Source organism: Nematostella vectensis, chromosome 4, assembly GCF_932526225.1.
Source record: "Nematostella vectensis chromosome 4, jaNemVect1.1, whole genome shotgun sequence".
Taxonomy (NCBI): domain Eukaryota; kingdom Metazoa; phylum Cnidaria; class Anthozoa; order Actiniaria; family Edwardsiidae; genus Nematostella; species Nematostella vectensis.
In genome coordinates, this window is record NC_064037.1 from 10,353,456 (window position 1) to 10,366,730 (window position 13,275).

The window sequence follows — 13,275 nt, forward strand, 5'->3', positions numbered from 1 at the left end:
TAGGCACTTGTTACCTTGGACCAATGCTGACGGTCCAGTATTGTACTTATAAGCACTTGTTACCTTCGACCAATGCTAACTGTCTAGTATTGTACATATAAGCACTTGTTACCTTGGACCAATGCTGACTGTCTAGTATTGTACTTATAGGCACTTGTTACCTTGGACCAATGCTGACTGTCCAGTATTGTACTTAGCAGCACTTGTTACCTTGGACCAATGCTGACTGTCTAGTATTGTACTTATAAGCACTTGTTACCTTGGACCAATGCTGACTGTCTAGTATTGTACGTATAAGTACTTGTTACCTTGGACCAATGCTGTCTGTCCAGTATTGTACTTATAAGCACTTGTTACCTTGGACCAATGCTGACTGTCTAGTATTGTACTTATAAGCACTTGTTACCTTGGACCAATGCTGACTGTCTAGTATTGTACTTAGCAGCACTTGTTACCTTGGACCAATGCTGACTGTCTAGTATTGTACTTATAGGCACTTGTTACCTTGGACCAATGCTGACTGTCTAGTATTGTACTTATAGGCACTTGTTACCTTGGACCAATGCTGCCTGTCCAGTATTGTACTTATAGGCACTTGTTACCTTGGACCAATGCTGACTGTCTAGTATTGTACTTATAAGCACTTGTTACCTCGGACCAAAGCTGACTGTCCAGTATTGTACTTATAAGCACTTGTTACCTTGGACCAATGTTGACTGTCCAGTATTGTACTTATAAGCACTTGTTACCTTGGACCAATGCTGACTGTCTAGTATTGTACTTATAAGCACTTGTTACCTTGGACCAATGTTGACTGTCTAGTATTGTACGTATAAGCACTTGTTACCTTGGACCAATGCTGACTGTCTCGTATTGTACTTATAAGCACTTGTTATCTTGGACCAATGCTGACTGTCTCGTATTGTACTTATAAGCACTTGTTACCTAGGACCAATGCTGACTGTCTAGTATTGTACTTATAAGCACTTGTTACCTTTGACCAATGCTGACTGTCTAGTATTGTACTTATAAGCACTTGTTACCTTTGACCAATGCTGACTGTCCGGTATTGTACTTTTTATCACTTGTTACCTTGGACCAATGCTGACTGTCTAGTATTGTACTTATAAGCACTTGTTACCTTGGACCAATGCTGACTGTCCAGTATTGTACGTATAAGTACTTGTTACCTTGGACCAATGCTGACTGTCCGGGCTTAGTTCAATGTACAGTCTCGTGCCTCTGTCCCAGATCACATTTAGCCCGAACGGCGCCTTGATGATGACGTATAACCCCGCGTAGACTAGCTCATATCGCGCATGCACGGGAGACAGACTGCTGACCTTGGTCACAGATGGCACCGCTTTACCTCGAACCATGTGAATGATGGTGTCGTGTAGCGTGACAGTCACGGACTTGGTGCATGTCACGCCAGCAGAACCGCATGGGATATTCTCCGCGTCGATGCGGAATGACTGCAGCGTAAGTTTCGATCCGGGACATTTGTCAGTGGACATGACGTAGTTGCAGCCTCCTTGGAAGCTATAGAGACGGCCATCGAACGTTTTGTAGTGGGGATCGCCAAACGCCGTGCATGTGGCTTTTAACAGATGCAAAGATTCAGAGATATAAATATTAAAGGGGATAAGCATGTTGATGTTCCCGGCCATTCCTTCCCAATACAGAAAAACGCCGGTACAATGTATTCCTCTTCGCTTTATCTAGATTTATGTAATATTAAAACATCAATCTATAAGTCCAGTTTATTCAGAACCCTTTATTTTCTCATCCAGCTTTTTTAAAAATAATTGAGGTCCCCTTCTAAGATTGAAAGAAACGTCACTCCTAGCGAATACTCAATTCCGTTTAACGTCAGTCCTAACACATACTCACTTTCGTTTGACGTCAGTCCTAACTCATAGTCACTTACGTTTGACGTCAGTCCTAGCCCATACTCACTTCCGTTTGACGTCAGTCCTAACTCATAGTCACTTACGTTTGACGTCAGTCCTAACTCATAGTCACTTACGTTTGACGTCAGTCCTAGCCCATACTCACTTCCAGTTAAAATCAGTTCTGACTCATTCTTACTACCGTTCTCATTTAACGTTAATCCTCATACACACTTCTAGACTAATCAGTCAATCAAGTCAATCCTAGCTCACATTCACTTCCGGTTAAAGTCAGTCCTAGTGAATACTCACCGCGACACCTTTTCTTGGTGCATTCCCACGTGTTCCTCACACACGTGCACGTGTTACAATCCCTCCTGATGACGTCATCGGTCTTGTAGCTTTTGCCGTTGTGATGGCACGGACACTCCGTCTCAAGGATACACCTACCGAAATCGTCCAGGACGGACCCCACCGGACACACGCAACCGGACTTGCAAAACACCTGACCACACCCAATGTGCATTGTCCGACATGTCCGGGGACATTCTGCGCCGCACTCAGCCAATACTTGGCCTACCGGACACTTTTGATCTGAAATATAGATTGAGGTTTGGTGTTGTTGTTGTTGTTGTTGGCTAGTACTGGCTATGGAGCAGTTGCTCAGTTAAGCGACCAAGTTAGTTCGTTATAGTCGTCGTACCGGTTGTTGTTGTTGTTGTTGTTGTAGCTGCGGGTGTGGGTGAGCTTTTTTGCTAAGTTGTCTTTGGTTTATTGTTGCTGTTATTGTTTTCGTCGTCGTCATATTGTCGTTATTGCGCAGATGACCTTTGGTATTTTGGTCGTTGTTGTTGTTGATAATGTAGATGTATCGCCCACGAATGAAAATGACAGTTTGGTAGTTGCTGTTTTCGTGGTTATTGTTGACGATGCTGTTGTTTTCGTCGTCTTCATGGCTGTTGTTGTTATAATTGCTACAGTACGCAGCTCGTTTGACGATAATCGTTCATTGCACAAACTTACCTCTACATTTGTTCGTGCATACGAATTTTCCACTATCGCATACACTGGAACAAAATGAAATAATTATTTACAACGAAACTATGATGGGAAAGTAGGGGGAAAGAACGTCAATATCTACGGGTATTGCGCCACTTCGCTTGTAAGGACAATATAAAAAGAACCTTCAGCTCAAATTAAATACATAAAAGTACATCCTATATACAAGTAAAATCAAGTGTGTTAAAGCGAGATGTTGTAAATCAATTGTGACTGTACTGACGTATTTTTTCAGTCACTATCAGCCATCAAACGATCGACTGCTCGTGTACATGCGAGTGTTTCGTTTATCAAGGCAGATGGTGACATTGGGTTACTGTTGATAGTACTTAACTCATTAAACTAGATGCGACGAGCAATCACTAGCGATTGTAAACTAGGAGGGTAGTCCGTATCTACATATACTGACGGATGAAGTCGCATAGGTGTTCAAAGACATTTAAGATATATTAGCCCAAGACATTTTCTACAACGACCCCCCTCTCTCTCTTTCCCTTCCCTGGGGCCCGTTTCCGTCCTGACTCACCATTGCTTGCATCCGTCCTGCATGCGAGCGTCATGAGGATGATATCCGCCGGTTTCATCGTAACATGGGCACACGCCGATCTCTACACATTTGCCTGCGTGGCCATCGTACAGCTGGTCTGACGGGCATCTGCAGCCGGGCACACAGTAGTCCATGCATGACTGGTTCCCACGTGACAGGTCCTTACATGACGTCATACATGCCGAGCCACATTCCTGGTACACCATGCCCGCAGGACATTGTGGGGCTACAAAAAGGAAATGGAGGGTATTGTCCAGTTATGTCATGACAAAATAAAAAGCTTAAACTAAAACTTTTTCGACTTATTTTCCACAAACTTAGGCTAAATTTTTATAATTTTCTCGAAAAGGCTGTAACACCATACGCCACTTACTATAACACACTAAGCCACTTAGTATAACACCCTACACCACTACCTATAACACCCCTCGCCACTTATTATAACACCCTACACCACTACCTATAACACCCCTCGCCACTTATTATAACACCCTACGCCACTTACGATAACACCCTATGCCACTAACACCCTATGCCGCTTACTATAACACCCTACGCCACTTACTATAACTCCCTCTGCCACTTACTATAACACCCTACGCCACTTACGATAACACCCTACGCTGCTTTCTATAACACCCTATGCCAATTGCTATAACACCCTAATGCCACTTACCATAACACCCTCTGCCACTTGCTATAACACCCTACGCCACTTACTATAACACCCTATGCCACTAACTATATCACCCTATGCCACTAACACCCTACGCTGCTTACTATAACACCCTCTGCCACTTGCTACAACACCCTACGCCACTTACTATAACTCCCTCTGCCACTTACTATAACACCCTACGCCACTTATGATAACACCCTACGCCGCTTACTATAACACCCTATGCCACTTGCTATAACACCCTACGCCACTTACTATAACACCCTACGCCACTTACTATAGCACCCTAGGCCACTTACTATATCTCCCTATACCACTAACACCTTACGCTCCTTACTATAACACCCTACGTCCCTTATTATAACACTCTACGCCACTTACCACAAGTGCCGTTCACCCTCCAGTCCAGAACAACCCCATGCATGGAGCAAAGCTTGGCGTATGCCGCGAGAACTGGGCACAAGCAGTCTCTCCCCGCCATACACCCACACACATCCTGCTGACAATTCTCCACGAAAAGCTTGGGATCCACGCGACTGTGGCAAGCACTGAAAGGCGCATGCTCCAAGAGACTACACCGCTGCTCTGCGAATTTCCTGTTCTGCTGGTAGACCTCACATGGCTTCATGCGCGTGTCAAGTACGGGGACATCTGGGCATTCGCTGCCTATAGCCCATTGGTTAGCATAGCTGATGGCGGATACTTCGATGCCAAAGTCGTCTTGCGTGTTGTAGTTAAAGTTACCGCACAACCCGCGCACCTGAATGCAATAAAGCTACTGGAACGACTCAATTTTACTTAAGGGGAGTACCACTAGCTGCGCAGCTAGTTCCAATTATCGAATTCTAGGGGTAGGACTCCATGATATTTTCAAATCATGGGGATGACCAAGAGAATCCATGAAGATTATAGTATTCTAATAGCGAGAGAGAGAAAACCGTGGCACGAGGAAAACCCGTGAGTAGTTATTAGTTTGATGGTGCAAGGTGAAAATGTAAACAAAATTAAAACATGGAGTAAAATCTACCTAGACAAGCAAACAAATTCATCAGTTTATCATAGCGGAGCCAGCGCGGCCCCGTCCGTTGCAGCAGCAAAAAGAGGACTACTTAGAGGCTCTACACTACCATTATAATAATATTCCTTCACGTCTATATCTATGGAGATCTATAAGGAGATCCTGAGAAGAAAGGGCCTTGGATTGATGTATGTTTTCAGCTATAAAAATAATTCACTTGTGTCGACGAGTTTCTGCTAGCAGAAAGTCGACAAGTTCACAGTTTACAACAAAAAACTAACACAACCACACAAGCGACAAACAGAACGCGAAAAAAACACTGCCAAGGTGAGTTTTGAACGACGGTTTGTGTTGAGAATATCACATTTATTTTTCTTTTATTGTTGTGCTTTTATAATGCTCGTTTCTTCGTTTTTTTTTTCCAAAACCAATAGCTCAAGCTAAAACACCGTACCAGTTTGACGTCAAGATGTCATATCAAAGTCATCTATCCCTGTTTTGATTGGCTAAAATACCATCTACTTGAATTCCGATTGGCTTATAATTTTGGCGTGCACTTGAGTGGTTTTCATTCCGCTGGCAATCGCCATGAAAATGTAAGTACTTCGTAAGTACTTACACGTTCTATAAATTCAGGCATATATTGCTCACGGTAAGTAAGAATTTAACGACAGAAAAACGTAGTAGTCTAGTTACTGTTTCAATGTCACTTAGCTTGTTCGATTTATACATTTGTTTATAGAGTTTGCTTTGAGAATTCGTGGTCTAAATCAAACAATTTGAGCATAACAACATCCTTTGATATTCTTCGTTCTCTCTATACTTTATTGACTGCGTTGGGATATTTAATAAAGGCTGACAAATATCATCCTGTCATTTATTGCTTAAGAAGACCTTTCTTGTCTTTATATTCTGTGTATTTAGTCTTCTCGAAGATACAGCAACTTTTTCAACATTATCATAACTACAAAAAACTTATATATATACTATATATACTTACTATAACTAATATCAACTTTACAGTTACAAGAGAATTTTCTCGTCGAAAATAAAAACACAAAATACAACCCCTATTACCTATATTCTTTTTGCTTAGCTTATATTGTCTGCTTCTTGCATACTATCTATTGTGTTTATTTATTTATTTATTATTCAAATAATCAGTGACAAGTTAATAAGGTCATAAATGGCATGATGAAAATGTTGTTTTTAAAGAAAAAAATACTTAAAATTGTTTTCGCTTTTATTTAGGTAAAACCAACCAAGTACTACCCGAGGGCCATGATTGATGCTGAAGGCTGGGAGGCATGAAAATAGGCAAATGTCTTAAAGATAATAAAGTAGGGGATTTCTTAATTTGATACAGCAGTAAATGTGAAATAAGCTTTTTTAAAGCAAATACTTGCCCTCAATGATAAATGTGAAAAAAAATCAACCTAAAGATAATGAGGAAACCAAGTTGTTGCATTACTGATGATTTTTTTATCAAAGCTATAGTCCAATTTCTTCCTTTTCTCTCTCTCTCTCTCTCTCTCTCTCTCTCTCTCTCTCTCTCTCTCTCTCTCTCTCTCTCTCTCTCTCTCTCTCTCTCTCTCTCTCTCTCTCTCTCTCTCTCTCTCTCTCTCTCTCTCTCTCTCGACGCGACGAGAACCGGATCTGTGGAACACCATGAGTGTCATCGGTCAACTAAGAGAGTTCGACCGGCAAAAAGAGTCGTTTGAAGCTTACATTGAGCGGCTTGAAAACTTCATGAAGGCGAATGGCGTGCGAAAGGAGAACGAGGTAGCTGTCTTGCTCACTGCAATAGGTCCTGAAACGTACGGACTGTTGAGGAATCTTTTGACTCCGGAAAAACCTGACACCAAGACATATAAAGATCTTGTGGATATTTTGAGTGGCCATTTGCATCCGAAACCCTTGGTTATTGCCGAGCGATTCAATTTTCATAACCGGTTTCGTCACGACTCCGAAACAGTTGCGGACTTTGGCGCCCAACTAAAGAAGCTTTCAACTCACTGTGAGTTCGGAACTTTCCAAGATGAAGCTTTGAGAGACCGTTTTGTATGTGGTCTACGCCAGGAAGCGATTCAACGGAAACTTTTAACCGAGAAAACCTTGACGTTTGCGAAGGCTTTGGAGATCGCTCAGTCGATGGAAATGGCGGAATCGAAGTCGTCGGAATTGAAGGGCTCTGGATCGTCCGGATCGGGCTGCGGTGAAGAAGTTCATCAGCTTGGAAAAAAAGCCACAGAAACACAAGAAATTCACACAGAACAAGGGAGGAAAGCCCAAAACAGCATGTCATCGTTGTGGCAGTGCTGAACATGATGGTAAATCCTGTAAATACAAGAAGTATAAGTGTGATAATTGAGGCAAAGTGGGTCACCTAAAGAGAGTCTGTCAGTCCAAGGAGTGCAAGGAAACCAAGTATGTTGAAGTTTCAGTGGACAATGACCAAGAAGATGAGTCATTGGGGTTCTTTTCAACTCGTGAACCCAGCAGCAAAGCAGTGACAGTAACTATCACTGTTAACGGAAAGGAAATTCCAATGGAAGTTGATACGGGAGCTGCACGCACAGTCATCCCTGAAAAGTTGTTCAAAGAGAATTTTGGACATTTGAAACTCAAGAATGCAAGTACCTCATTAAAGACTTATTCTGGAACAGTGTTACCTTTAATTGGTGAAACCGAAGTTCTAGTTGAGTACGAGGGTCAAAGTGCCAAGTTGCCTCTGATTGTGGCAAAAGTTGAGAGCAAACCAGCTATTCTGGGTCGTAATTGGCTCAGTGTTGTTAAGCTGAACTGGGAGCACCTTTTTAGTGTTTCTTCTTCTGATTTAGTTCATGAACTGACTGCACGGTTCAAGGGTGTTTTCGGTACGGGCCTGGGCAAAATCAAGGAGTTTCAAGCAAGAATCAATGTGCAACCTGAGGCCACGCCTAGGTTTCATAAGGCTCGCCCCGTGCCGTATGCCCTAAAGCCAGCAGTTGAAGCAGAGTTGGATCGCATGGAAAAGGAGGGGATCGTGACAAAAGTGTCCCATAGTGAGTGGGCTGCCCCGTTAGTGGTCGTCCCTAAGGCAGATGGTGGTGTTCGTTTGTGTGGAGACTACAAAGTTACGGTGAATCCAGTTTTGGACGTCGACCAATACCCTCTGCCTAACCCTCAAGATTTGCTCAGTGCTCTGGCAGGTGGTACCAAGTTTTCTAAGCTTGACCTCAAGCATGCATATCAGCAACTGCCTCTTGGTGAGGAGTCCAAGAAGTTCCTCACTGTCAACACCTGTAAAGGGCTCTATCAGTATAATCGGTTGCCTTTTGGTGTCGCAAGCGCACCTGCTGTATTTCAATCTACTATTGACACCATTCTCAAGGGCATTGATGGTGTTGTTTGCTATATCGACGATATTTTGATCACTGGAAGGAATGACCAGGAACACAAAGCAAGATTAGAGGCGGTGCTGGAAAGACTTGAGAAATACGGAATTTCTCTCAAGTTGTCGAAATGCAGTTTCCTGGAGGACAGGGTCGGTTTTCTCGGTCATGTCATTGATGCCGAGGGTGTCCACCCTTCACCAGAGAAAGTTCGGGCTGTTGTGGATGCTCCTGCGCCAACTAATGTTACCGAGTTGAGATCTTTTCTGGGTATGTTACAGTACTACGGAAAATTTCTCCCGAACTTGTCAACATTGCTGCACCCGTTAAACAACCTCCTGCGGGACGGGGTTGAGTGGTCATGGCTGCCAGAATGCGAGCAAGCCTTCACCTCTGCAAAAGAGCTCCTGCAATCAGCGAAAGTCCTAACTCATTATGACGTCAATCTTCCAATTAAATTGGCTTGTGATGCATCACCCTATGGCATTGGAGCCGTTATTTCACACGTTATGCCAGGAGGCGAGGAGCGCCCCATTGCTTTTGCCTCAAGAACCCTCACTGGTAGTGAAAAGAATTATGCCCAGCTAGAGAAGGAAGCCCTGTCCATTATTTACGGAGTTAAAAAGTTCCACCAGTTTTTATATGGGCGACGATTTATTCTGGAGACCGACCATAAACCACTCCTAACAATCTTAGGGCCAAAGTCGGCAATTCCCACACTAGCTGCGGCTCGTCTTCAGAGGTGGGCTTTAATTTTAGCATCCCACCAGTATGATGTCGTTTACCGTAAAGGTGTCGATCACAGCAATGCGGATGGGCTGTCCAGACTTCCTGTTGATAAGCCTAGAGTTTCAGAGGAAACTGAAATTTATCATTTCAGTTATGTGGATGACCTACCTGTAACGGCAAGGGACATTGCTATGGAAACAAGAAAGGATTCTGTGTTAAGCAAGGTACTTCATTATGTGAAAAGTGGCTGGCCACAGCAGACACAGGAGGAGGAATTACGTCCTTATTTCAATCGTCGATTGGAACTGTCTGTGGAACAAGACTGTGTTCTCTGGGGTCTGCGGGTCATTATCCCAGAGGCATTTCAGGAGAAAATCCTGCATGATCTTCACGCAGATCACCCAGGTATGTGTCGCATGAAGTCTCTCGCACGCAGCTACCTGTGGTGGCCAAAGCTCGATCAGGCTATCGAGAACATGGTGCACCATTGTGAGGCCTGCCAGTCTGTTCGTAAGCAGCCTGCCACAGCACCTTTGATCCCATGGAAATGGCCTGTTAGAGTTTGGCAACGAGTGCACATGGATTATGCTGTTAAAGACGGAGTGAACTTTTTTGTTGTTGTCGATGCACACTCAAAGTGGCCTGAGATTATTGCTACATCTTCCACTACTGCACCCAAGACCATTGAAATGCTGGCTGGTCTATTTGCATCACATGGATTACCAGAGGAGATGGTCTCCGATAACGGTCCACCGTTCATTTCTAGTGAGCTGGACATGTTTATGAAAAGTAATGGAATACGGCATACACGGGTCCCTCGCTATCATCCCGCTTCTAACGGGGAGGCGGAGAGATATGTTCAAACTCTCAAGCAGGCGTTACTTACCAGCAAGTTTGATCAGGGGAAATCGCTACAGCAACGGCTGTCAAGTTTTCTGTTTTCGTACAGGAACACGCCCCATACGGTTACTGGGCAGACACCTGCTGAGTTGTTCTTGAAGCGTAAGCCTCGCACACGTTTGGCATTGCTTCAGCCCAATCTGGCCCAGCATGTTGAGGAGCGTCAGATGAAGGAAAAGCAACAGCATGATGGTGGCCGAACAAAAACTCGTGAGTTTCTTCCAGGAGACATTGTTTTAGTTCGTAACTTCAGAGGAAAACACAAGTGGGATAAAGGAACAGTGATCTTGAGAATCGGTCCCCTAGCATACCAGATACGTATTGGAGGACGAATGTGTCATGTACATGTTGATCACCTTCTAGCAGCTGGTGATGCGGAGCACACATCCCCACCAACTACAGCTACAGCTATGACTGGGAGTGGCTTTGTTTTGCCCTCTACTCCAGTAGTGTCCTCTAAACCCATTCTTCCTGAGCCTGAGGTTACCCCTCTACCTGAAGTCTCACCTAAATCTTCAGAGACTGTTGTTCCTACATGTACAACTGAGTCACCACCTGACGTGGCCTCTACACCTGTGAGGCGTTACCCAAGGCGTACCCCTAAACCTGTAGTACGTCTGGACTTGTAAAGAGACTATTAGATGTATTTAGCTCTCTAGTCATTGACATTGTTTACATGTTTGTAGCTAGTTTATTCCAGGAACGGGGAGATGTAATATATTCGGATGGGCTCCCTGTGTTGTACACCATATTTGGAATGCCTCGTGGGCATGTCGGGGGTTGTTCAGAAATAAATGGAGTTCAGTTGTTGTGTTCAACGAGCTGTCTATTTCTTCGTGATGTTTTAGTCCCGAAAAACATTACACTATCCTCTCTGCACCCTAAATAAATTAAAATAGGTAATAGGTTTGAAATTAGACATTTTCAATCAATTTGTTCTCTTCCTTGCATTTTATTTTAGAGTAGCATTAGCATATGTAGATCCATGGTTTCTATAAAAAAAAAAAAAAAACAGCAGGCCACCATCCTACAGGGTGGGTGCACCAATGTCTAATGCATGACTGGAGGTATGTTTGTGGATTTAAATTTCCTTGGTGATGGATTATCACCAGTAATATGTGATATATTAATCTTCTATTAATCTTCTTGATATATTATCTTCTTGTGTTCAACGAGCTGTCTATTTCTTCGTGATGTTTTAGTCCCGAAAAACATTACACTATCCTCTCTGCACCCTAAATAAATTAAAATAGGTAATAGGTTTGAAATTAGACATTTTCAATCAATTTGTTCTCTTCCTTGCATTTTATTTTAGAGTAGCATTAGCATATGTAGATCCATGGTTTCTTTAAAAAAAAAAAAACAGCAGGCCACCATCCTACAGGGTGGGTGCACCAATGTCTAATGCATGACTGGAGGTATGTTTGTGGATTTAAATTTCCTTGGTGATGGATTATCACCAGTAATATGTGATATATTAATCTTCTATTAATCTTCTTGATATATTATCTTCTATCTAACTATATCATTCTATTTTTGGAATGCTGTTGCATCCATTATTTGTTTCTTTGCAAGGGCAAAGCTGGACAGAATGTTTTCATTAGAGCAAGGTCCGGGGGGGGGGGGGGACTCTCCAGAAAGATAGACGGGGGTGTTCGACCTATCTTTTACGGTATAAAATTACTACCAACTGCTATCTCTTAGGGTGTGTTTTAGGATTTTTCCGATTCTGCTATCTTTTAGGGGTTTCACGCCCGTGGAGGAGGATTTTTCCGATTCTGCTATCTTTTGAGTGTCTCACGCTAAGTGGTGGCCCAATCACTTGAAATGTATTTTACAATAAACCACAAGTCAACTGATCAGTTAATACTTTGGACTTTATTGTCGGTAACATAACAATATAGGATCCGTCAGCAAATTAAGGCCAGCATTGTTTTTTTATGCTATCTCTCAGGGTTAAAAATTCCTCTGACCACACCCAATGTGCTATCTCTTAGGGGTATGAATTGTTGTTGACCATGCCCTAGTGCTATCCCTTAAGGTTAAAATTGATTATGCTGTCGAGCACCCCCGTCTCTCAAACTCCCATTTCTCAAAGTCCCCCCCACCTCCCCCCTGGGAGCAAGGTACTTAAATTATATAAAGACAACATCAAACTTGTGCTTTTTCAATAATAAATCTGTAAAGAAAACAGTTTTATATCAAACCTATAGGTAAAGAGAAAGGGGAAAATGTGAGGAATATGCTCATTTAAGTTATTATTGCATTATTGTTATATATTTTTTAAAGAAGAGTCACATTTTTTCAAATAGAGTCATTCATTTCTCCTTTTTTCTTCTCCCCATTGACTTTTTGTTATATTTATTTCTCTCTAACCCTAACATAGGTCAATGAACATGGTTTGGTTTGAAATTAGAAATTGGAATTAAGCACTTTCAGTAATAATTTAGGATTTGCCTCCATTGCATTAATTTTTGAGTAGTCAGTGTGCGTGGATCCAGGGTTTCTGAAACCAACAGGCCAATGGGTGGGTGCACCAATATGTAATGCATGACAGGAGGTATATTTGTGGAGTTTAGTTTCAACACATTCTTCTGAATAATCAGTTGTGGTACATGAAAACTACAGTAGTGGGTCTATGGGTCTATATATTAGTTAAGTTACTTTTTTTTTTTGCGTAACTTGTTTGTTGTTTAGCGCTTTGAAGTTGTTAGTCTAGTCCGTGAGGCGTGACGCATTGCGTTACTTTCTTTGGCATACGCGTGACGTATTTCGTACCGTGCGTTATTAATTGTTGCTTTATGTCGGGTGAAGCATCTTGCGTTACCTTGCTCGCCTCTGATGGCTGAAGTGTGACAAACAGGTTGCTCTGCCCGTCCCATAACACCTGCATGTTATTATCACCGTGAAATTCGACCAGATGAGAGGACAGCTTCCGGACGCTGAATCCGTGATCTTCGTCAAACACCGGCATCATGAACGGCTGGTGGTCTTTTTGTGCAGGGTACTGAAATAATAAGTAAGGTAAGAGTAAGGTAAGTAATAATAAGGTAAGAGGTTGTTTAAATAAAATTGAG

At 42.7% G+C, this 13,275-nt stretch overlaps 1 protein-coding gene and 1 long non-coding RNA gene across 2 annotated transcripts in view; one reads left to right on the forward strand and one right to left on the reverse strand.

Annotated features, from left to right (window-relative positions):
- The window catches only part of LOC5513751 (mucin-2-like), a 46,714-nt gene that overhangs the window by 23,709 nt on the left and 9,730 nt on the right, over positions 1 to 13,275 (reverse strand). Inside the window, exons 12-17 of the mRNA XM_048726447.1 lie at positions 13,026 to 13,205; positions 4,559 to 4,937; positions 3,478 to 3,724; positions 2,916 to 2,959; positions 2,205 to 2,486; positions 1,191 to 1,600 (exon numbers count right to left, since the gene is read on the reverse strand). Of these exons, the coding sequence (XP_048582404.1) occupies positions 1,191 to 1,600; positions 2,205 to 2,486; positions 2,916 to 2,959; positions 3,478 to 3,724; positions 4,559 to 4,937; positions 13,026 to 13,205 (1,542 nt within the window). The remainder of the gene's footprint in view (positions 1 to 1,190; positions 1,601 to 2,204; positions 2,487 to 2,915; positions 2,960 to 3,477; positions 3,725 to 4,558; positions 4,938 to 13,025; positions 13,206 to 13,275) is intronic.
- Positions 5,475 to 6,653, forward strand: LOC125561852. Its single transcript, XR_007307546.1, has 2 exons — positions 5,475 to 5,522; positions 6,447 to 6,653. It is a non-coding gene; the product is annotated as an uncharacterized LOC125561852 (long non-coding RNA).